The sequence below is a fragment of the Artemia sp. Qi Xiang Cuo genome, chromosome 2 (genome assembly GCF_049724085.1).
Source record: "Artemia sp. Qi Xiang Cuo chromosome 2, ASM4972408v1, whole genome shotgun sequence".
In the NCBI taxonomy this organism is placed as follows: Eukaryota; Metazoa; Arthropoda; class Branchiopoda; order Anostraca; family Artemiidae; genus Artemia; species Artemia sp. Qi Xiang Cuo.
This window is the reverse complement of record NC_142795.1, coordinates 15,738,232-15,764,268: the sequence shown is the minus strand read 5'-3', so window position 1 is coordinate 15,764,268 and position 26,037 is coordinate 15,738,232. Positions and strand designations below refer to the sequence as shown.

General features: G+C 34.5%; 1 protein-coding gene across 1 annotated transcript in view; it reads right to left on the bottom strand.

The window, feature by feature from the left end:
- The window catches only part of LOC148954941 (calcium-activated chloride channel regulator 2-like), a 99,438-nt gene that overhangs the window by 34,772 nt on the left and 38,629 nt on the right, over positions 1-26,037 (bottom strand). Inside the window, exons 2-3 of the mRNA XM_089107996.1 lie at positions 17,368-17,644; positions 7,844-7,982 (exon numbers count right to left, since the gene is read on the bottom strand). Coding sequence (XP_088964122.1) covers positions 7,844-7,982; positions 17,368-17,644 — 416 coding nt within the window. The remainder of the gene's footprint in view (positions 1-7,843; positions 7,983-17,367; positions 17,645-26,037) is intronic.

The following is a 26,037-nucleotide window of genomic DNA, read 5'->3' as shown; positions in this document are numbered from 1 at the left end:
TATTCATTAGCATACCTGGTATTTCGTTCAAGACAATAGTTCGTGGTAACAAACTGTAAGAAACAGGGTCTTGATAATAATCAAGACTTACGTGGAGGATTTTTCTATGAGAGGATCTTACGTGGGAGGATCCTTCTACGGAGGAGATTTTGTCGGAGAAGGGAAGGGGAGCTGGAGGGGAGCTGGATTTCTCAGCATTAATTAAAAAAAACTATCTGAAATTAAATGAAAAATAACCTTTTTCAACTGAAAGTAAGGAGCAACATTAAAACATAAAACGAACAGAAATCATTACATATATGAGGGGGTTGTCCCCTCCTCAGTACTTCGCTCTTTTTGCTAAAGTATTTTTTGAATTTGTAAAAAGCTGATTATTCTAATTAAAGATTCCTTGTGTATCAAGAGTCATTCTTGAATAATTGGAACAAATATATGTAATGATTTCTGTTCGTTTTATGTTTTAATGTTGCTCCTTACTTTCAGTTTTCACTGGCTGTTAATTGTCCTCGTTTCCTTTCTTCGCGATTTATTGTTTATGGAACAAATAGTCAAACACTAGCGTAAAGAGTGAGGTATTGATTAGGGGCAACTCCTTCATATACGTAATAATTTCTTTTCGTTTTAATTTCTAATGTTGCTCCTTCCTTTCAGTTGAAAAAACTTATTTTTTATTTAATATAAGAAAGAGTGGAGGGTGAAAGAGCGTTTAAAATCAATGATTGAGTGGGTGAAGTTATCAGCGGGAAAAACATTGTTTGATTTTCAGTTTATCTCAGTGCTTTTGAAGGTGAAATGGTAACTACCGTAGAATCCTATAAGCATGCCACAAAAATCTTTTGTGTTACAATTTGATCAGAAAAGGGGTATAATTAATTTCAAACTGTTCGCAACGCATAACAGTAGTAGAAAAGCAAAAAATATTTTTTTATTTCACAAACATATAAAATCAAAGAACTAAAATAACTTAGGAATCCTTGCCCTTAGGGGCGGATCTGAATTTCTTTATACGTTTTATCGGTGTGCCAATGATGACTGGGCCATATATGATGACTACAAACACTTTATTTTTGAATAATACGCCAAACAAACATCAAGCCTGAAACGAGTTTGGCCCCCTCTAAATATAATTTATGAAAAGGCAGAGGCAATATGCATGGTTCTCACCTCTAGAAATTTAAAAACTTTGGCCCAAAACTGGACTTCTGTGTTCTCAACCCCATCAGAAGAATAGTCATCAATCATTCTCACTCATAAGAGTCGAGCCTGTCTCTACCTGTATATTGCTGCCAATAAAATTTTGAGATAACAGTATTTCAAGTATTAAACCGAAAATGAACAGACAATATTCATAGCCATACTAGTAAAGGCCTTAACTAATGGCAATAATATAATAGTATTTAGTTTAGGAGGGGGAGTGCTTTGCACTACATTCAGCCACAAATAGCCAGGGTTTATACTTTTTGAAAACACAGTATGTAAGCACATTCCACCAGTCTTATTTTCAAAACCGGTCCCCAGCCTACTAAAAATTCTTGAGAATTTACAACTGTTTGTATAATTTTGACATTTTCCGAAAAAGCTGTCAAAAATTTTGTAGTTTTCTCCCTCCTCCCCACAAAACAAGTAGCTGCGTACATGTCTAATACGAAGTGCATTGAATGGTTATCAAAACATTCGTGGTTCAATAATCACAAGTCTATATTCTAATTAAAAGCCGCAATCGTTTAATAAATATAAGAATATCGGCATTTGATATCCAAAACTTTGCTAATAGGCCCCATATATAATGATGACGGGTTATAGTTCATAGCCTTTTTCATATGATTGAAAGTGACTTGAAATGGTTAAAGATACCAAATACGGATTCATGCTTTTTAATAGCTTACTAACTCATGTATAATTAAATTCTTTTATGTTCTGCTGCATTCGAATAAGAGTAAAATCAGTAACTAGTATTCTTTTTAACCTTAATTGATTTTGTCATTTCTAAATTAGTAAAACATTTGTTCTTCTTAAAGCGGTACCGAATATGGCATTGAATTTCTGAAATGTGACACCAATGTAGTTAAGCTTTTCTTCTTTTTTTCTTATGTCACTAACCACTTAATAGGATTATTTTATCAATTTTAGTCAAGCGTTCACTTGAAAAAAAGAGGGAAAACTTATTAAACCTGTATGAAACGGGATTTAAGGGTTGCCGGGTAGAATATAGATGGCAAAATCATGTTAGATATAAGGCTAAACAAAATCAGATAGAAGACTAGTGGTCGCTTTTTTTATTTTAGTACTTTGTACTACTGCTATTAATATTGTTTATAGTAAGCACTTTTATTGTAGAAATTATTGGTACTGGTGCATTATGCGGGCATCGCGAAGAAGTCAAGTTTGGTTAATGCTAATTAATTGAAATAAAATAGGATGAATATATAGTAGATTAGAAACAAATCTGGGCTATATATTTGCACATTCGGGGGGGGGGGGTAAAGCATAACATATATTAAATACGTAACCTCACCTAGGTACCTTTCCCCCCCCTAAATCCCAAAACATAATCGTTTAAATATTGTAAAATCCATGAGAAATAACTTGCACATAGCCGTTTGACGGGTTTTATCGGGTCATAGTAGCATTTCCCGTTTGACATTCCACATACAGTATATAGCGGTGCCCGCATAATGCAACAGTACCAAATTATCTCGCTAAAATGCCTCTGAGCACCTGAAATTACGTTTTTTTACTAGCGGTTTAATTTGTGGCCGAAAAACACAAAATCTCCTGATTTCAATCCTTTTTCACCTCGATATTAAAGGCCGAATCCAGTGGAGGGAGAGCTAGGGGGTTTCAGCCCCTCCCCCCCCCCCGAAATATTTTTCTGACTCTTAAAAACGTAACAAAAATGCCTATTAGAAATTTTTGATGCGATTTCTAAAGTTCTTTTGTTCAACTCCCCCCCCCCACAAATAATAACCCCCCTGAACAAGAATCCTAGATACATCCCTGAGGATATTATTTTTTTTTTATTCCCCAGTGGTTTTTCGCCTTTTATCTTGCAAATTAATTAAGTAGTGTTATAAAACTATTTTAAAAGTTTTGTCACTGTTATTAAAAATAAGAATTAATGTTTTAAATATATTTCATTTATATAATTTACTTTTTTTATTAATTTAAGTTAATTAGTTATTAAAGATAGATATGGGCTAACTTTTAAGCTAGTTTTACGTATCGGAAGCAACTTTGATATTTTCTTTTAGAACACACAAAGAGTTCAGTGTTTATTTCTTGTCATCCTAAGATATTCCTCAAAATAAAAAAACAAACAATTGAATTCTCTTTAAATGGCCATTCTACATTAATGGCAGCAAAAAAGGGTCAACACTGGTCACGTACACAAGGACCAAATGTCTTAAATCCCCACCAGTTCCCCATCGGAGTCTCATTATTTATATCATTTCCCTGCTATTTCCTATATTTTCATAAATTTCACCTTTATTCTGTATTTTCTTCCAATTTCTTTTCCTCCACAAATGCGTCCCTTTGTAAGTGTCTCTTAAAGTGGCCTAATCTAGCAAAAAATATGTACATATAAGGGCTATTACCAAACTGTCCCCTTGCGAATGAGATAGCATTGCTAGATAGCCTTTCTTTTAAGAAATTTCATATGATATAACCCTCATAAATAAAATATGTACTTTGTTTTATCTTAGAATCGTAGTCATGGAAAATAAGCAAACATTTTATGTCCTTATTAACCAAATAAATATACAATCCCTATATTGAAGTTACACATAAGATCTTAAGTTTTTGAACAGATTTTTTCGTAGCACATTAAATTTACTGTGGGATTAATTGGGATAATGACGAACACTTTCAATTCTAATCATCAGCTAGCTTCCTCTGCTACTAACAACGTTGTCTCAGTCCACTGCTATGAAGCATGAAAAGTGCTCAAACGTAGGAGCATCAACTTTCAACTGGTTCTCATTTGAACAAGGAGCTGCCCACTCTCTACCACGAGATATATACCTTAGAGGACCACTTGCTCCAATAGGCATCACTTTTTTATTTATGCGTGGTTCACCTCTCCAATACGTGATAAGTATAACCTTGTGTGTATAATTTATGATAGTGTGCAACTCCTCGAGTTTGAACGTCACTCCTAATAGTTTTTTTTCGATTGATCAAATTACCGGCACGCCTTGATGCTTTTGTTGCGCCAACATAGCCAGGTTGTCAACATGCTTCTGCGGCGAGAATTTTATGTCATGTGTCACTACCTATTAGCTGAAAAAGGAAGCATCAATGAACAATTTACAAATAATGCGTTTAGTAGCACTAATTTTTTTCAAGGGAGAAGCTATCCGTTAAACAATATACTTAAAATTTCAGGTATTTTTAAAGAATCATTCTAGCATGGTAAAACATGGTAAACCCTTTCCTAATAGGTAACACAAATGGTTAAGCTTCGAATTCAAAGCTCTGCTTTAATCAATACTTAACATTTTGAAATGTTGAGTATTTCAAAATAGTCGAGAAAAAAAATCGAGCACGCTGCATGTGAACTGGGGTTCATAGTTTGCCCGCCACAAGAACTTGAATTTTATCAAAATTTTCAGTTTGAAAACGTAACATTTTCGGGTATTCAGACTCATCATTTCTTAGACACAACAATTAAGAGATCTATGACTGAAATCAAGGTCTTCTTTACATCATCCGTACGAACTATCGCTGTACCCAGAGACGCTCAAAGGTCTGGGACGCTCGAGACGGCCCACCCCAAGTTCAATGGCTGTGCCACTTGAATCCACCAATTCTCGGAACAACCTTGGCTTTAGTAGTTTACAAACAAACAAAACCTGTAATTTTCGTGAGAAAAATAAAAAAATCAATTTCAGCGCTATCTATAAGATCCCATAATTTCTAATATATAAACTTGTTTCTGCACTAAAATATAACAGAGTGGTTTACGAAGCCAAATTCATGTGAAATATAACATTAAGTTAATCAAAAAAAAAATTACTATTTGTGAGAAAAACCGGTGCAATGCAGGAAATATTTTATAATTGCGCTAGTCGTATATTTTTAAGACTTGAATCGAAACTGAAATAAACACTAATGCTGCTAAAAACGCACTAGTAAAATTAAATAAAAACAAGTTTTTTTAAAAATAACTTTTTAATGGAGTGGAATGATTTATCTTTGTGATAATTCAATTTTTAGCATTCTAATCCGAGTCACTTTTTTTCTTGTTTCCCTTACATTAACAACGACGCCTGGACTTTGCTAGTTTGCAAAGTTGGGTCTATGCAGAAACTTCTTGTTTGTCACCGGAATATCTAGGGAAGGTTCTGAGGGGGGGGGGGGGGTGTACACCATGTATACATAGAAATTTTTTTAATAATAATATGTACTCTTTGATTTTAAATAACCCCGTATACATCCCACTCCAAAAAATTGAGCCCATGTCAAAAAATTGAGCCCATGGCTTTGCCTATTTCATTTTTTTTTTTATTTAGAGAGGTTATTTGGAATCTCACTTCAGGTTAACTGTACTTTAAGTCAAAATGAATACTCACTATAATAAAAATGATCATGAAGAAAATTTCATCTTAGTCTCAATGACAGACGATTAGGTATCGGATAATTTTGGTTATTCTAATTTCGGCAGTGGTGATTCAAAGTGTGTGTTGCATGATATGAGTGTCAGCGGAGAGCAGAAAACTTGGAAAATACATTTCTAAATTTTCGACTGTTTATAACGTATATGTATTTTTAGATGGTATGTTTTTTCATACTTCTAAGTATGGTAGAAACTATTCGAGTAAGAATTGGTCAAATTAAAACATGGCTTTTAAAAAAGTTATGTTACAAATAACACATTTTAGGAAAAAATAGGAACTTTAGAAACTAAATAATATACGGGAAAATGGACTGAACAAATATATGAAGTGCACTTAGTCAAAGGGGAGGGGTACATACTTATCTGTTTCTTTCGATGAAATATTCCTGTGCAAAAATATCTAGTTTTGAAAACTTATCCCTGAGCCTCTATCGTAAAAATCGTCTTCTATCATTTTTTTTCTAGCTTATTCCAATGTTTCCGGCCAAATTGTTAATTACATCATCATTCCTTTAATACTAAAGCGATATGGGGAGGAGTTAAAGACAGTGATAAAAGGACTGAAAAGTAACAAGACCTCAGGTGATGATAGCGTCGTAAATGAGTTTTTGAAATATGATGGCTGCGAAGTTAGAGATAAATTCCGGAAGATTATGAATATGATTTATGAAAAAGGGGAAGCACTTAGTGATTTTAAGAACACTTTAATTAAACTCCTTTATAAGAAAGTTGATACGAGTGAATTTGGTAATTATTGAGGCATGAGCTTGATTTCTGCATGAAGCCAACTACTTCATGTGGTGATACTTAATAGAATAAGAGATGTGTGGATGAGCTTAGCAGAAAAACAGCCAGTGGCAGATCCAGGGGGGCGCACACCCCCCTTAACATAGTCTAAATTAGTCTAATTTACTTAATTAACGCAAGTTTGCTGTAGATAAACTTGCTCCTAACGCAAGTTTATCGGATCAACCTATTTTGCGCCCCCCTAAAAAAAATCCTGGATCCGCCCCTGAAAACAGCGTGGTTTTAGAAAGAAAGAGGATGTTTCTATAAAAATGAAAATACTTTCGATAAAAATAATAAACTTGAGAATGACAAATAGAAATTCAATAAGAATCGATCTAAAGGATGGATGAAGACTGATCTTTTGGTGCTAAAATCATTTTGTCTTAGAGCATCTTAATGATTGTATTTGGCATTTTAATCAACAAAAGTTGTTTTAAATTTTCGAATTGCGATTACTCCAGCAGATTCTTTCTCGAGTTTCATTCTTCATTATTTAATAATATAATGAGAGGACACTTTATCATGAATAGTTTAGTGTTTACGTTTAAACGTCTCTTATAAACTAATGCCTTCGCAGCCAAATCACCTGGTACCACAATACTATTCTTTGTCTGCAACCTTTTTAAATTTCGAAAGGCCATAAGTAAATCTATGAAGACTATGTCAAGTCTGATCTCATTTCAAAATTACACAAAGCCTGCATAAATAAATTTGTGTATTATATTAAGTTTAACATTAATTGAATTTGAACGACGTCAATTTTTATTATTTCAAACAACTATGGGAAATAAGTTCTTTTGTATATATATATTGCTAAGAAATTTTTTTGGTTCTTATGTATTAGACGAGAAACACTCGAGAATTTGGATTCCGAGGATCAGATAAACACTCGAGAATTTGAATCGCGAAGATCAGATAGAACAATAACCGGTTAGTTGTCAATGCATATTGATAAGAATATAGTGTCTCACCATGGATGTTCAAATTAAGAATTGGGATTTGCCAAGGACCGAAAAACAGGCAATTATATTTTCCCAGGATAAGGGGTTGTTGCCTAACCTAACCTAATTTTGCTAATAAAGTATTATATTTTCACCATATTTTGTTTTATTTCATTAGCATTAACCCAACTTCACCTCTCGAGCGTTTCTCGTAAAATACATAAGTACCACTTTTGTTAGAGTATAGACCTGAATACCTTCAAAATTCCTTAAAATCTAAGAAAATTCCTTTTGTTAAAGTTAGAGTTTACCATTAGCAAGGGTAGCTCTTTACTTACAGATTGTCACCAAAACCTAATACTTGGTTATATTTCAATTATTTATTATCATAATATTCTGCACTAATATTTTTTTATTGTAATTTATAATTATAATATATCATTATATAGTTACTTATAATATAAATGATATATTATTGAATTCAAAAGTAGCTCACCCGTTACTATAGTAGCAGGCTGTTTCCCTGATAACATTATTGTGCTTATAGTACTCAGGATATACAGGATCATCGCTAAAGCCAATATTGGGAAACACTCCATAACGCAGTTTTATCCACTCGTTTAAAATTGTAATCCCTGAAAGAAAAGGTGGTATCAGCTTGAAGTGAAGGATTATGTAGTTATGACAAGAAAGTTTAAATAAAAGTCATGCTTGTAACATCTGAACCATTGCTAACAATTGTTACTGATAACTGATTCTGCTGGCTAAAACAGAATGGTTAACATAAAAAAAGAAAATTATTTGCAACATTTTTCTGAGACTTGTTTTTTTGGCGGGAAATTTAGAATGGGACCTTGCACGCTTGTGATTGGAACGCTACTTTCATTGCGTTTACTTTAACCCTTTCGTCAACTGGCTTTTAGGCCTTAGGTAGGGGAGAGGCACGCAAGCCGGGTGGGAACTTATAGGAATGCCCCCCCCCCTGAAACTTCAAAGTTTTCTCAGATTTCTACAATGTCTTATATGGTCAATAAAAAATGCCTAGTTTTAAGTTTTTCCAAATTTGTGAATTTCTGCGTGCGTAATAATTGTGGTAAAAATTGTTAGCATAAGCTACATTTGTGCATTTGAATAAGAAGTACCCAGTAATTTAGAATAATCTAGAGTTTTATGGAGGGGCGGGTCTTGATCCCCTTCCCCTCCATATACACCTGATGAGCAGTTATAAATTTTAAATGGTAAATCATTGGGACTGTTACAACTGTTACAGACAGGAAATGTAACAAGACTCTTTGGCCATAACACCTTTATTAATCTATCCATAGTGCAACTGGTTTAGTGTAACCGTTTCTTGTTTTAAATTAAATTAAAAAAACAAGTTTTTCCAACTGAAAATAAGTAACGATGTTAAAACTTAAAACGAACAGAAACTATTAGGTATACGAGGGGGGTTGCATCCTCCTCAACGCCTCACTCTTTACGCTAAAGTTTTTTTATTGTTTAAAAAAATAGAGTTGTGAGAAAGTCAAACTTTAGCGTAAAGAGCGAGGCGTTGAGGAGGGGACAGCCCCTTCATATACGGAATAATTTCTGTTCGTTTTAAGTTTTAACGTCGTTCCTTACTTTCAGTTAAAAAACTTGTTTTTTTTATTTAATTTTTGAACGTTTTTGAATTAATGCAGGTTTTGATTTTGGCTCACCGTACATGAATAATTAAAACAAAATTTGCATATTATATTTGGTTAAATGGCTTTCTCGAAACTTGTTTTATTTTATTTACGAACGTTTTTATTAGTAATAAATATACGTAACTTAGAATTAACTTACGTAACGAACTTCTATATTAATAAATTTTTAACACGTATATTAGGGGGTTCACCCCTTAGTCAATACCCTGCTCTTTAAACTATAGTTCGAATTTTTTTTTCCAGTTCTTTAAAAATTACCTCTTAATCACAATCAGTTGATCAGTTGAAAAAATTGTTTTTTTTTTATTTAATTCCTGATCTTTCTATTTAATAATGCTGGGAAATCCGGCGCCCCCTTCATCGCAATGTCCCGTCCCCCCTGAAAACTTCCTTCATGGAAAGATCCTTCCATATAGCCCCCGACCCTCTCCGTCCCCCACCAACCAGAAAAAAAATCCTCTTAAAAAATATGTATAAAAAACAAAAAACAAAAAAAAAAGTTAAAAAATATTAAAGTTAATAAATTTAAGAAAAACCCCAGGGGCCTTTGGGGGATCAAGTCATCCTAAAAGACATTTTTATCATATTTTCGACCATGCTGAACAAAATGGCTATCTCAAAATTTTGATGGGGTGACTTTGGGAAAAAAATGAGCGTGGGAGGGGGCCTAGTTGCCCTCCATTTTTTTGGTCACTTAAAAGGTTCTCTAGAACTTTTAATTTACGTTCCAATGAGCCCTCCCACGATATTCTAGGACCACTGGGTCGATACGATCACCCCTGGGGAAAAAAAAAAAAAAAAAAAAAAAAAAACAAACAAACAAACAAAAAAAAAAAAACCCAACCGGTTACTTTCTTCGGGCAAAAAAAGCAAAATAAAAAAATTTTTTTTTTATGCGATTTAAACCACTAAAGGAGGGTTATCTGATACGCTGAATATGATGGTGTGATTTTCATTAAGGTTCTATAACTTTTAGGGGTCTTTCCCCCTTTTTTTGAAAATCAGCCAAATTTTCTCAGGCGCGTAACTTTTGATGGGTAGCTCTAAACTTGATGAAAGTTATATATTTGAAATCAGCATTGAAATCTGATTCTTTTGATATATCTATTGGTATCAAAAGATATATCTATTGGTATCAAACCGTTTTCTAGAGTTTCGGTTACCATTGAGCCGGGTTACTTACAGTTCGTTACCACGAACTGTTTGATTAAATTTAAAAAAACAAGTTTTTCCAACTGAAAAAAAGTAGCAATATCAAAACTTAAAACGAACAGAAACTATTAGGTATACGAGGGGGGTTGCATCCTCCTCAACACGTCACTCTTTACGCTAAAGTTTTTCGGCATTTAAAAAAAGTTACTTATTGTTCTAATTAAACGACCCTCGTGTTTCAGGAGTCGTTTTTAAAGAATTGGGACAAAATTTATACTTAAGCGTAAATAGCAAGGTGTAGACCAGGGAGAAACCGCCCTCGTATACGTAATAGTTTCTGTTCGAAATATTGCTTCTGTTCAAAATATTGTTATACTAGAACTTTTAAATTTTAATACTGCTCCTTACTTCCAGTTGAAAAAACTTGTTTTATTTTTATTTAACTTCTGATTGTTTTTTAAATAACGCTAGGAAATCTGGCTCCACCTCCATGGAAAAATACTCCTCCCTTCAGAAATATCCATTGAAAAATTCAATCCTAGTGAAAATTTACCCTTAGCACCTCCAGGCGTAAAATTGAGTCAGTAAAGAGAAAGCAAGACATATAAAGAAAGTTCGTACAGGAATTCTGGGAAATTCCCCCAGTATACAATTTTTCTTGAAAAGTTCACCCCCTGGAAAATTCTCTCTCCATGGAAGATTCTCCCCGTGCAAGGTCCCTCCAGAAAGAAATTTGTCCTCCCCTCCTCATCCGAAAAATGTATGCATACTTCCCAATAACAAATACTATACGTAAACAATGGGCAATTTTTATAACTTAAAGACCTTTCCCCAGGGGATTGGGGGGGGGGTCAAGCTATCTCCAACGACATAGTTATTAGGTCTTTCAGCTATGTTGGACACAATAGCAATCTCAGAATTTTGATCAGAGGGATTTGGGAAAAAAGTGGCGTGACAGGGGGCCTAGTTGCCCTCCCATTTTTTGGTCACTTTAAAACGCTACTAGAACTTTTAATTTCTGTTAGAATGAGCCCTCTCCCAATGTTCTAGGCTCATTGGATCGATACAATCATCCCTGGGGAAAACAAACAAAAAACAAACAAAAACAAATAAACACACATCCGCGATCTTTCATCTGGCAAGAAGTACAAAATTCCACATTTTTGAACATGAGGGTGAGATTTTCATTAACGTTTTATGAATTTAGGGGGTGCTTCCCCCTTTATCGAAAATCAGGCAAGTTTTCTCAGGCTCGTTACCATTGATGGGTAAGACTAAACTTAACAAAACATTTGGGCTATAGATTTGTACATTAGAGGGGGAGTGGGGGTAAAGCGAACCATATATTGAATACGTAACCTAATCTAACCTAACCTAGCTACCTTGTAGTCCCCCTAAACACCAAAAAACTAAAGCTTAAATCTTTTTCACGGAGTGAGCAATATCTCACTATGCAGCGGAACCTCCATCGTCTGCCAGATCAATGGAGAGATTCTTCAGAGATGATTTTCGGTAGAAGGCTCGACTGCATTAGTTCGACGTGGGCGAAACATCGTAGCTGTTGCTTGTTGATTCTGCTGAGAATTCTTTTCAGTGGACTGGAGTCTTTGCTGTACTTCCATTTCGTGATGCGGTGAGTGTATTTGATAGTAAGTTAAGATAAGATATTGCCTGACAAAAAATATTGATTCTTGGAGACATCTCATTTCGAATGCAGGAATGCTAGAAGTTTCCTTTCATCTTTGAATTTGAGTGTCCATGTTTCGCGTCTATATAGGATTATTGGGATGACTAGGCGTTGGTATACCCGCAGTTTAAAATCAAACTATACTAGTGTAATGTAATTTAATAGAATTCAGTTTAGAACAGGCCTTGACTCGTAGCTAAATCTGAGCTGTTAGTTCAGTTTAAAGCCTCTTTAGGTCTAAAAAATAACCCCTGCTCAAAATATATTCTGGCCTACTTGACTGCTTCAATGAGATAAAAATAACTGATAGAACTCTAAAATAACTATGGAGCAGGATTGAACAGAGGGATAAGGGTTCAAGGCTGTCCCCTCTGAAATCCTTAATTTTGCCGAATTTCTAGATGCAACTTTTTTCAAATGATCAAATCGTTTTTTATTATTATCCCCCTCCCCCCGCCAAAAAACAGCAACGTACGTACCTACTGTTGAGCTTTCTTGTTAGTTGTTTGGGGAGAGAATGTGCATGACTTTTAGAAAAACAGCCCATCGTGTTTTATGATTGTAATGAATGGTACAGGAACTGGATGTGTATGCATTTTGTTCTACATTATAATTAATTTACGTTCACCTTTTTGTGGCAAGTCACGACGAATATTACAATTATAACAAATAACTGACTGTACAAATGTCAAACAAAACTTTTTTGCACGACTAAGACCGCACAAATTTGTTTCTAATTTATGTGTCTAATATGCTTGCAAATACGAACATACTGATGATGTATACGAAAAATAGCTCTTTGGTTTCGTAATATATTCATATAACTCAAATTTTTTGTTGAGATTCTGACAAAGTCAAAATAGCTTTACAGTCATTGATTGCATGCTACAACCAGCGACGAAATAAAATTACAAAAAAAACGATTTCTAATTAACGAGCGGTTTTTTAAAGTCAGATTTGGATGCAAGGAACTGCATAAATATAATATTGTAAAGACATAAGCTTGACAATCAGGCATATACACAGAGATGGCCTTGGGACCAGTATCCCTCCCCCTCAAACTAGAAATGTTTATGATTTACCCTAAAATTTTCCTATAGCAAGGGCGGATCCAGGATTTTTTTCGGGGGGGGGGGGGTACTAATTTTTGAATTTTTTGGGGTGGGTTTTACTAATTTTTGACTCAGTTTTCGACTAATTTTACTGAGTTTTACCTAGGTTTTACTAATTTTCGACTTATACTCGGTCAAAAATTTCAGGGGGGGTCAAACAGGGTAACCCCCCCCTGGATACGGCCTTGTCCTATAGTCACCTATATATAATTTGACCTTCCCCCCTCCCGCCATTAAGAATGAAATATCACCATATGGGGTTATTTACGAGCATCAAATCATATTTGTTTTCTTTTAGTACCGAGGACAGTGAAAAACAAATGTGATTATAAGAATTGGAAACTTATGCCACGGTATGTGTCCTAAAAGATAAAAAAAGGGACATTGAATAGTCAATGAAACAGAATCCCTGCCCCCTTCATACAGTTATGAAGTTTTGATAGTAGCAAAGGCCAAGTTAAAAAAAAAAAGAAACATGGGTGATAAATCAGAAAAAAATAAGCTAAAAATATGGCACATTAGAAGATGTCACACAATAGCTTAAAAAGGTGTAGCTTTTAAGAACAAGCTATAAAATAGAAAGAGAAAGAACAAGCTATAAACAAATCAAACAGTTCGTGGTAACGAACTGTAAATCAACAGACAGAATTTTTGTCCATGAAAAGCGTTTTCAAATTTAAGCACTTAGTTTTTTAATTATTTATGTTCATATTTTAACATGGCAACACCGACAAAATGTAATACTACCCTAAAAACTTCGTAATTTTGAAACCATAAAAAAAATCTTACAAAATAGTAGTTTTCAGGTGAGAATACACCTATCTAGGGAGGCAAAAATTTTCTTCCTTTGTACTTTAGATACATAAAAGGGAACAAATAACAAATTAGTCCAAGATTTTACTTACTAGCTAATGAAAATGATGCATGTAAATTTAAAGAGAAAGAACAAGCTATAAACAAATCAACAGTTCGTAATAACGAACTGTAAGTAAGGAGCGACCCAGCTCAATAGTAACCGAAACTCTAAAAAACGGAATTTTGATACCAATAGATATATCAAAAGAATCAAATTTTCATTATAAATTCAAATATATAAATTTTATTAAGTTTAATCTCACCCATGAAAAGTTACGCACTTGAGAAAATTTACCTTATTTTCGAAAAAAGGGGTTCTAAAATTCATAGAACTTTAATGAAAATCGCACCATAAGATTCAGCGTATCAGAGAACCCTACTATAGAAGTTTCAAGCTCTTATCTGCAAGAATGAGGAATTTTGTATTTTTTCCCAGAAGAAAGATCACGGATGCGTATTTATTTGTTGTTGTTTTTTTTTCCAGGGGTGATCGTATCGACCCAGTGGTCACGAGAAGGCTTATTCCAACGGAAATTAAAAGTTCTAGTCCCCTTTTTAAGTGACCAAAAAAATGGAGGGCAACTAGGCCCCTTCCTACGCTCATTTTTTCCCAAAGTCATCCGGTCAAAATTTTGAGATAGCCATTTTGTTCAGCATGGTCGAAAAATACAAGAGCTATGTCTTTGAGGATGACTTAATCCCCCACTGTCCCTGGAGGAAGGTCTGCAAGTTATAAACTTTGCCCGATGTTTACATATAGCATTTGTTATTGGGAAGTATACAGAAGTTTTCAGAGGGATTTTTTTCTGGTAGTTAAGGGGGGGGGGGCGTCGGGGGTTAAGGGGGAGGATCTTTCCACGGAGGAATTTTTCATGAGGGAAGGGACATTTCTATGAAGGGGGCGCCGGATTTCCCAGCATTATTTTAGAAACGATCAGAAATTAAACAAAAAAACAATTTTTTCAACTGAAAGTAAGGAGCAACATCAAAATTTAAGACGAACAGAAATTATTACGTATATGATTGGATTCGTCCCCTAGTCATTACCTCGCTCTATACGCTAAAGTTTTTTTTTACTTTCATCAGAGGTATTTATTCTAATTAACGGCCTTTGTGATTAAGGGGTCATTCTTAAAGAATTGGAAAAAAATTTGAACCTTAGCGTAAAGGGCGAGGCATTGACTAGGGGGTGAACCTCCTAATATACATAATAAAAATATACGAATATAGAAGCTCGTTATGTAAGTTAATTCGTAAGTTACATCAGATCAAAATTTTGAGAAAGCAATTTAGCCAAAAAAAGTAAAATTAATAAAGCAAATTTCGTTTTAATTATTCACGTAGCCTACGGTGAGCCAAAATCAAAGCTGCATGAATTAAAAAACATTCAGAAATTAAATATAAAAAAACAAGTTTTTTTTTTAAAGTAAGGAGCGACATTCAAACTTAAAAGGAACAGAAATTATTCCGTAAATGAAAGGGGCTGTCCCCTCCTCAACGCCTCGCTCTTTACGCTAAAGTTTGACTCTTTATTTTTTAAAACAACAAAAAACCTTAGCGTAAAGAGCGAGGCATTGAGGAGGGGACAGCCTCGTTTATATATGGAATAATTTCTGTTCGTTTTAAGTTTTAATGTCGCTCCTTACTTTCAGTTAAAAACCTTTTTTTTATTTGATCATACAAAGGAAAACTTGTGTAATTTTCATATGGTTTAGCATGCAACGAAATCAGGTCGCAAAGAACAAGGAATATAATACCAAGCACAATTTGGTGGCAGAAAATTCTCTGTAATTATTATTTTTTTTTTCCTCTTTTATATTTGCATTTCAAATAATTGCACATCATATTTGCGAATATACAAAGGGGATCGTCCCCTCCTGACATCTTTAGGCTCTAATACTTTTCTTCAAAGTTTACGACTTTGCGAAAAGTTACAGGTCGCTTCAAACTGAACCCTAAGGCTACAGATACTGATGTAATAATTTATTGTGATCGGGGTCGTAAAATAGTAAAAAAACGAAGAAGGCGGTGAAATATGGCAACTGTAAGTAACATTAGATAAAAGGATACAAATCACGAGATCTTGGTGGAGGAACCCAAGCTTTCCTCACATAGCCTACATGAATGTAGTGCAAAAAACTATATAACTATCATCTAATTTACTTCATCTGATTAGGAACCAATGGCTAGTTCCGAGGGGTTGCTCCCTCTCGGAAACCATGTGCACCAGGTGGTGCGTGCCAAGCGTGGGGAAACTTTGCCCAGCGTGTCGGAAATATGCGGCACACGTGGTATTCTGGGACATGGCTAGTTTTCACCAATTTTCTACCAGTAGATTTATAGAAACATGAATTTTATATTTTGCATGATAAAAAAATTGGTAATGATAGTCTTCACAGTGGCATGAAGTATTTTATTTCTTATAAAGTGATAGCCTCGTTCCAGAATGCTAGAAATAAATTCCATCCCTCTAACCTTTATAAAGAAAATGTGTAATTAAAAACTAAGCTATAATAAATATTATTACAAATTGGAATAACGCACATAGACAAAAAGTTTCTTATTATTTGGCAAAACTTTCTTATTTTTGGAAGAGGGGTCTAAACCCAGTTAAGACGTGCCTTAACCGTATAGGAATGCCAATAGCCCGGAAGTAAAGCTACTTAAACAAAGCCAAGTTAGCTACTTAAAGAAAGGAAGGAAAAAAGAAGAATGATGTGTAGCATTTAAAATAAGAACAAAGAGCAACCAAAAATAACATTCAAGAGTACAAAGAACTAAAAGAAAAGAATCTGAACAAAACAGATAAGGGTGATATCGTGTAATGACTGTCGTTCCACTGGCGGATCCAGCGGGGGCGGGGACCCGGGTCCACCCAAGATTTTTCTGGCGCCCTCTTATCCTGTTTTTCTCTCTTTTTTTAGAATAAATTTGTCAACTTGGTCAATTATTGGCACCTTTGTCACATTGGACCCCCTCCCCCCAAGATTTTGCTCATTGGCACCATTGTCACATTGGGCCTCTCCTCAATATTTTGGTCTAGATCCGCCCCTGAGTCATTCTAATATAGCTACAATTAGAACAAAATTCTAACTAGGAAAACTAATTCTAACTAGAAAAATAAAAAACTCTAGTTCACTATTTTGTATTTTACTAGTCTGTTTTTTCTTTTTTTTTAGAACCCGCTGGTGGTCAGAAAGGATTACAGAAAAACAAAATCTAACCCACCAAAATTATGTACCAAAATTTTTATTTTATGCAATTAAGATAAAAACGACAATGAAATAAAAAAAGTGAATTTGTCTGATGAGAAAAAGCTTAAATTGTTATTATTGTTGCTAAGTTAAAAGGACATTCTTTACCCAAAAATAACAGGTGGCAGTTAAATAAAACAGTTAAGCCTAGACCAAAATTTTACCAAATCTGAAACTTAATAGTTCAGAAGTAAAAGATTGCTACTTAAAAGACCAAAGAAATAAGAAAAAAATGGAGATGAGTTAATAAAAGCTAAAATACAGAACATTACCATTTTTCGTTTCATTACTATCAAACATTTTCAAGGACAAGTGCGAATAATAACCAGGGTTGCCACATCCTTTCGGCTGGAGCGTCCATGCAGAGTTACCCAATGAGCCTTTGTCAGTCACCAGGAAATCTGCCCTACTCCAAGCAACTCCCGCCCTCGGGGTGACTTGCCGTGGACAATTTGACCATGTTTTGGGAATAATAATTGACATATTCTTGAAATATACCTTAGATTCGGTAGCTTGATAAAGTACTTTTGACGCATAGTGGAATGAAGCCTGAAAAATAAAAGGTTTACTCATTCTGCGGCCATGGGTGACATGTAAGGGGCCAAATGCGTTGAGAAATTATGATAATTTATAATTTTAAAAAGACGCTGTTTTTGGCAATGTGAAGGTAGGGTAGGACACGCCGTAATGAGTAAGAATAGATTTTCTTGAAGCAGTCAACAGCCTAGCTTACAATAAAGTGACTTCTAATATCCGAAATATTTACATCCCTTTTATTTATTTTATATTTTATTAAATTTATATTTAAATGTATATTTTATCCTACTGTGCATTTTAAATTGATATATGCATAATTGTTTGAAAAACCTAATAAGACATGTACAAAAATGCAATGATTAGATAATATAACGGGCTAGTACAGGATACAACCTATGGACACCAACCTTTAGGAGCCCACTATTTTTTTTAGAAACGTTTAAAATTTTTCATGATTCTTTGCCATCGAAAAATCAACTTATCTGGAAAAAAAACTCTCATTTTAACTAAGAAAACGTATATGCTTGAAAATGATTAGTGGCCCATATGCCGGCTCCTCGCCTTAGACTCATTATTAGATATAAATTACTTAATTAAAAAGTATTATTTTCAAAATAAGAAGCCTTAATTTACATAAGCTGCTTGTATATACCTATCTGCTCACATATAAGTTTATTAAATGGACCCTTTCTAAGTCGTAAGCATAATTAGCGCACAGGATCCGCAAGACCTTAATCTGGCTATCACAATGCTACAGCCTATGCAAATTTTATAAGTTATCCTTAAAGAATATTATTTGAAAAAAACTACGTTTTCTAAAGAGTTAAAGAGGCTGAGTTACAAGGTCGAACCTTAAAACGTACAGGGATTAGGAGGCACAGTTGGGGGGCTACCACCCCCCAAACTCCCCGCTTTCGCAGCCTTTAAATATAAAAAAAATTTCTTTAAACTGAAAGTAAGGAGCGACATTAAAACTTAAAACGAACAGAAATTATTCCGTATATGAAAGAGGCTGTGCCCTCCTCAACGCCTCGCTCTTTACGCTAAAGTTTGACTTTCTCACAACTCTTTTTTTAAACAATAAAAACTTTTAATAACTTTTATATACTAATTATTTGAAAAAAATTACGTTTTCTAAAGAGTTAAAGAGGCTGAGTTACAAGGTCGACCCTTAAAACGTACAGGGATTAGGAGGCACAGTTGGGGGGCTGTTAAAGAGGCTGAGTCACAAGTTCGAACCTTAAAACGTACAGGGATTAGGAGGTATATTAAAAGTATATTAAAAGTTTCAAATAAGTATATAAAAAAGTTGCTCTGATGGTGAATCGAACCCGAGTTTTCCGCCTGAAAGTCTGAAGTCTCAGCCGCTGGACTATACAAACACAATAGTAATTGTTGTTTAGCAAATAGAAGGTATTTTCGACGCAAGCAAATTCCCAAAAATCTTGATATGTGGTTTTTGGAAAACAGGGAAGGAGTGATCAGATTGAGCTGAAATTTCGACGATAAGCTCCCAGGCCCCAGGAAAGCTTATCCTCTAAATTTCAGCCCGATCAGACAACGTTAAAGGGGGGTTGTGGAGGGAAAAATTAACATGGGCTAATATAGGAAAACGAGGTTTTTCGTAAATGTAAATTCGGGGGATAATTTTTTCGGTCTGAAAATATCAAAAGGCCCTAACAGGTCGAATTCTGCTTCGAATGAGTCCTCATTCAACCGGATCCGTTGCCAACTGTGGCCTGTAGGCGTGGCTAACAAAAAAAAAAAGAGCTGATGATGAATTGTAAGGGGCTATATTTGGTTTTTTGAAAACAGGGAAGGAGTGATCGGATTGAGATGAAATTTCGAGGATAAGCTCCCGGGCACTAGGAAAGCTTAACCTTCAAATTTCAGCCCAATCGGCCAACGTTAAAGGGGGGCTGTGGTGGGAGAGACGAAACTTCCGGCCCAGTTTACCCCATGAAGATAAAGTCGGAGGAAGATGAAGTTTTGCAAGTTTCTTAGTTTGAGCTTGGGCTACAAAATGCAATTACCTCCGTCTCTCTGCGACCTCTAGGACCTGAAATCGCTTAACATTGTGGTGGGTCGCCTCTTTATAGAGGCACAAGTGTGCCTCCTTGATATCTGTATGGAAGCATAGTACAATTTTTTTAAAGTACAGAAGCCACAGGGATCATGGTTTATGGAAAAAGAATAGGAACAGACACGTACATATCAAATTCTTTTGAGCGCCAGTAATATAAAATGTTTTATTTGCTACTTTAAATGAATAATGTTCAGAAACTCGAGAAATTTGGCAGAGGGGGCCCAAGACCCCCCCCCCCCCACCCCTCGGTTACGTCCCAAGGTATAAACATTAATAATGCAACAAATATTTTAACAGAAATAACTACACAAATCATCATAAATAAATAAATAAAAACTGTAAGAGCACCGGCTAACAGGAAAGAATTACATGCATGACCAAACAAGATATATATATATATATATATATATATATATATATATATATATATATATATATATATATATATATATATATATATATATATATATATATATATATATATATATATTATACATTTTATTAGTATAAGTGGAAAGACTAATTATCACTTACATTTTAAAATGATAAAAGAAAAAAATATAATGTATGGATCCGCCCACATATACCAACATTTTATCAGTTACCAACCTGATCATTACTCATTTTTATTCTCCGTAGGCGCATAAAGGTCTGGCTTTAAGGGGAATGAGAAGATCTGTCTGAGGAAGGAATATATGAAAAAGCACGGGACTGACACACCACCCCTGCTCAATCTCTAATGTGTCGTGTAAGGATCGGGAAGGGCTCTAAAAAAAATCCCAAGTAAATTACTGTGAATTCTCTTACATACTGGTGTATTATCTAACAGGACTTCAGTTCCTGGAAATACAGAAGGCCAGGAGAGAATAACTATTTTGGTACTTGTGTATTATACGCCATTCACTCAAGTGCTTCATTTAATTAGAATCTGTTTCTTTGACGCTCAATCCTAAGGAGATATCACAAAATATGATGAAAGTATAATACTTTAGAAACAAATTTGGGTACACATTTGCACATTAGCAGGGGGGGGTAAAGTATTGCGGGTCTACATGCAAAACGTGTTAGGTACAATTACTCTGCATACAATGAAGCAAGAATTGTTTTCTAACTTCAAACTATCCAAATAATTTACCCCCCCCCCCCTAATGTGCAAATATATAGCCCAAATTATATATTTCTCATCTATTCTGTTACTTGTCTTTGTCTTGTCTCACGCTAAGCTGAATGAAACTAACGAAGAGACCACCTTGTTCTCGAGTTTTAAACAGCGTAAAGTGAGTGGAAAGCTCTCAGTGAGTTGAGTGAGTGGAAAGCTCTCAGTGAGTTGAGTGAGTGGCGTATAATACACAAGTGCCTATATTTTTTATTTATTTTTTATATCCAAAAAAGATATTTTAAAAAACTAGGGTGGCCATTGCCTCCCTTTCCTTGTGATCGGCTCCCTTGTTATATTACCAATGGCAGTTCTGGACTTTCTTTATTTTAATAAAATAACATTACAACAATTGCAAAATGATTATAACCGTTAGATTATTCACTTGAAATTTTGCGCTCCTAAAATTTCTGCACCCGGGGCAAGCGCCCCCTCTGTCCCCCCTAAAACCACCTCTTTATATTACCCTTTTGCCAAGTCTGAACTCCATTTACAAAATAGGACCCTGAATTGAAAACATGAATCAGATTATCCAAAGAGGAAGGAAATCAGAAGAAACTGTCATCAAAAGAGATAACCTGTTGCATTGTAATTATGGTGGGAAATTTTAAGAAGGAAATGATCAGCTTTGTCTGAATTGCATGGATTTGTATTGTTCACTGATTTAAATTATCATTTTAAAGGCTTTACCGGAAAGCTCTCATGTTTTATTCAGCGAAAACTTTTTTCGGATGGTTCTGTCAGAAGATCAGAAGTGGTCAGAGAGAAAAAAAAACTGATGCTGAATTACAAAAACCGGATGTTGATATAAGATGACCTAATTAAGAAAAAAGTAGTTATTAAATCAATGTAAAAAAATAGTAAAGGGTACAATAAAATGTAAAGCTTGATTTTGTTTATTTAGTTATCGAAAAAAAAAAATGCTTGACCTCACCATGAACAGGATGTGAGCTAATACAAAATCAATTCAACAAAGTTGTTCTAGATTTCATTATCAGGACATGCTTATCTTAACTATGTGAAAAAGTAAAATGAGTTAATATTGGATGTTATTAGCCAGCCTTTTTTCCAAAATATTTAAGTGTTGACAAAACCATATCTCAAGCGGCTTCCTCTTATTTTTTTTTAAATGTAGTTCGTCTGAATAGAAATAAATTTGATACTTAAAACTGCGCGGACATTGCCTAAAATTTGCCGACAATAGTTGATCAAATAGCCACATCAACAAGTCCAAGGAGTCTTGTCCTGGTCCTTCTGCTTAACAACCTGCCAGAAGTGTTTTCCAGCAAGCCATTCAGACCGTTTAATTTTTGACTCTGCCTGTATAATTGTCAGTGTGAACCCTTTTGCAATCTTCTTTGTAACGCCCACCTTTAACTCTGTACGAACATAAAAACCTTTATTTTAAGCACGAGATATCACAATGAAGATGTAACAATAAGAGATATCAGCTTTTGTGTAGCTTTGTGTAGTTTTTTTTTTCACATTGAAGTCCCAGCCGTAAACAACTTATGGATGTCTAATTATATGAACAAAAGAACCATCATGTCTGCTTAGTTCAAAGATTTACATGATGTCACTCCTTAACATCAAACCCGAGTTCTGTTCTACCAGCTCCTTAATAAACAACATCTTTGAATGTGGTGAATTACTGCTTTGATACCTTGCTGCTTTAACCAAGGGATTACGTAGTGTTTCAAGCAGATATACAGAACTTGATGTCTCGGACTAAGTCGGACCAGTGTTTCCACTTCTACGGGTTGTTTCGTAGATCTACGGGCGCTGTAGGACCCAAATTAAAATTCTACCGCCACCAGCGAAGGGTTACCACGGTTAGTACCAATGTACTACTTTTAGAACTTTTTTATTATCAAAGTATTACTTTTTGAATACTTTCTGGAAAGCAGTATAACAAATAGACGTTACATTACAGGTTACAAGCCGTATGTTGCTTTTATTTAGTCATACCTTAGACAGCTAAAAAGGAAGAAATAAAATTGTATCGATATACCAAAATAGGTAAGTATTATTTTGTAAAATAGAGGTAAAGATTATAAAAAGTTATTCTTAAGGGAGCAATAAGATAGGCAATATATTATTATTTGGGTGACTGTAAGTTTGTTTCCCCTTGGATGCCAACACTATACTGATAAAATCATTACTACACTAAATTCTGAAAATGTTTTTCCCGACATTTGCCTTTTATAAGATTTTTTAATTCCTTCCGTTTTAACTGTTTACTACCCCCTCCCCATGCTTGGATACAATTTAAGGTCATAACCAAAAGTTGTTTTTTTTATTTAGCATTTTGCAAAGTTACTAGTGAGAATTAGGCTAACTAAAAATAAATAGTGGTAACTATCAAAATGTACTAACTTCCGTTTACAAGAATTGCTATATTCATGTATCAATGACAAAAATTGGAGAACGGGCTATCCCCCAAATTCTTTGCCTCCTTAGATTTTGAAAGAAAACCTTTTTGAAGGTACTTTTATTGATAAAAACCTCTTTGAATATCCAGCGGTTTTTCACATGGACCATGAGACTTTTGTGGCACTTAGTGGCTTACGGAAAATTTTACGGATTCCGAAACACCATCTACAAATTTTCAACGCAAAATTTTTGACGGTTAACAGATTATAAAAAGACACTAGTGGAAACACTGTCTCTGACCCTACCTCATCATTGGGTCCAGCCCTAAGGCCTATTTCTCATTTTATGTACATGACTCATGTTTAATATCCGTGTCCTCACTGGTGTTGAGCAACCCTCGTAATAAATTTGATTTTCATTCTTAAATTTCTTTAACACAAAGTTTCTATCATAAAAACACAGGCAAAAAAACTATTCCCCCTAAAAACCAAAAGAAAATTGTTCTTAAGCATGCAGCTAAACTAAGACCTTGTTTGAGGCTGCTAGACAAAGTCACAAAAGGTATAGCTTTTCTCCTTCATTAGTCTGGAAATTCCCCTCCCCAGACAAAAATTCTTTCGGTTGTCTCCTGCCGATCCTGAAGACAGCCTTAGCTGTGAAAATGGAATTTACCAAATAGTTTTGCTAAAAAAAGTTTTTAAAAAGCTATTTGTATGATTAGAATTTTGACGGAGAAGCCTAACTGTAATCCAATACAATGCAGCATATCTTTAAATACTTCATTTTGCTTTCCTTTGGTTACAATTTCTCAGATTTCATGAACTATTTTTTGTAAACACTCCGTGTTTTTTTTTTTGTTTTTTTTTTGTTTTTTTTTTAAGATAATACGTTTCTTTTACTATAGTTTTCTATGAAATCCATATATGAGAATTAAGCACAATGGATTAGTGACACAGATATGTGGAATTACAGTCCAGATCTATGTCAAAAGAGTGCACAAAGGTAGGACGCCTTCAAACTCAGCTTCTCAAAAATATCCAGATTTTCAATTAAGGGCAAATCTAGTGGTGTTTGGGGGTTTGAAGCACCCTCTCCCTGAAACTTTTGTCTGACTCGTAAAAATGTAACGAAAACGCATTTAAACAATTTTTTATATATTTTTTAAGGTTTTTCTTTTAACCCCTCCCCCGAAGAAAATAATGGCTACTACCTTGTTTTCATTACCTTTCCCATAAAGCCCTATATTTTCTACATATTTATAATTTATTTTAAATTTAATTATTATTTATAATAATTTATAAATTATCACAAATAATAATTTATTATTTATAAATAATAATTTATTATTATTATAAATAATAATATTTATAATAATAATCCCATGCATTCATACCTTTAACGTACACAAAACAACCCAGTAAGCAGCCCCTTGGAACAGACCTAATCTCCATTTGGTCAGACCCTGACCAAAACTTCTTTGATTCCGATGAATTACCGCTTCTACCTCTTGCTGTTTCAAGCAAGTATTCAACTTCATGTGGAACTTACAGATCTTTATGACAGTTTCCTGTAGTTTTATCGTCCTTTTTCATCGATACTTCAAAGCCATCATTAAAGGTTTTATTCGAACTTCTTTGGCTCGACAACTGTGTTGTCAGAGCTTATAATTGACGGTAGCAAATTTTAATCCAGTGGCTTTATTTATGATTTGTCTTTTGTTAGTCAACGATTATTAAGACATAAATGTTTGTCACAGGACCTTACAACTTGCTGAATCATACCAACTTGTAGGTTTCAATATGACAGTTCTTTTTTCATGTTGCGCTTCGAAAAATACACTGCTTTACAACTCTTTCTATTGAACCGTCTCAATTTTAATTTTGGTCCTTCGTATGCCCAGTTATTCTACAATTCTCATTTTTTTTTCTTCTGGAAGTTTTCTCTCTGTGATGCATTTCAAAGAAATACACTATTCTCCTTGCAGTTCCAGCTATTATTCTCCAGTTTCTTCATTGTTTGCCATTAAGTATTTTAGTTGGTTTTTATTTACTTCTCTCCCATTAGTTCTTAATATATAATCGTTACATACTCCACTATTCTTACATACTGCATACATCATTTCTTATCAGAGGCTATGGATGATAGTTATTTGGCGGCAACTATATTTTTTGACATTAAAAAAGCTTTTGATACAATAGGTCATGCAATTCTTTTTGACAAGCTGGAAAATATAGGAATCCGTGGAATAGCTCTGGATTTAATGAGATTGTGTTTATCTGAAAGAAGTTTTAAAGTCCAAATTTGTAAAGAATCGTCTCATATTTTTCTGTTAGAAAATACAGGGTTACCGCAGGGATCTGTACTGGGGCCGATACTTTTTTTTGATTTATCTAAATAATCTTCCAAATTGCATGCCTTAAGGTGATGAGTTACCAATATTGTTTGGGGAGGATACAGCAATTAGTTTGAAGGTGGGCAATGAGGAGGACCAACAAGTGTCACTGGAGGCTGTTGCTTTGAATGGATGCTCTTAGTCTAACGCTAACCTATTTATGCCTAATTTAGAGAAGTCGAAATTTAGTATTTTTGGAAGAAGTTCGAGGACAGTGAGGCGTTTGTCATTTCAAAGTATTAATATTGGAGCTTCCTCCATGAAAAGAGTGGATTTATTTAGATATTTAGGTATTTATATTGATTCAACTCTGTCGTTTAAGACGCATATTAGTAAACTTAAAGCAACAGTGTCCAGGAATCTCGGTTGTTTGCATAGATTAAAGTTTCTGTTTCCAT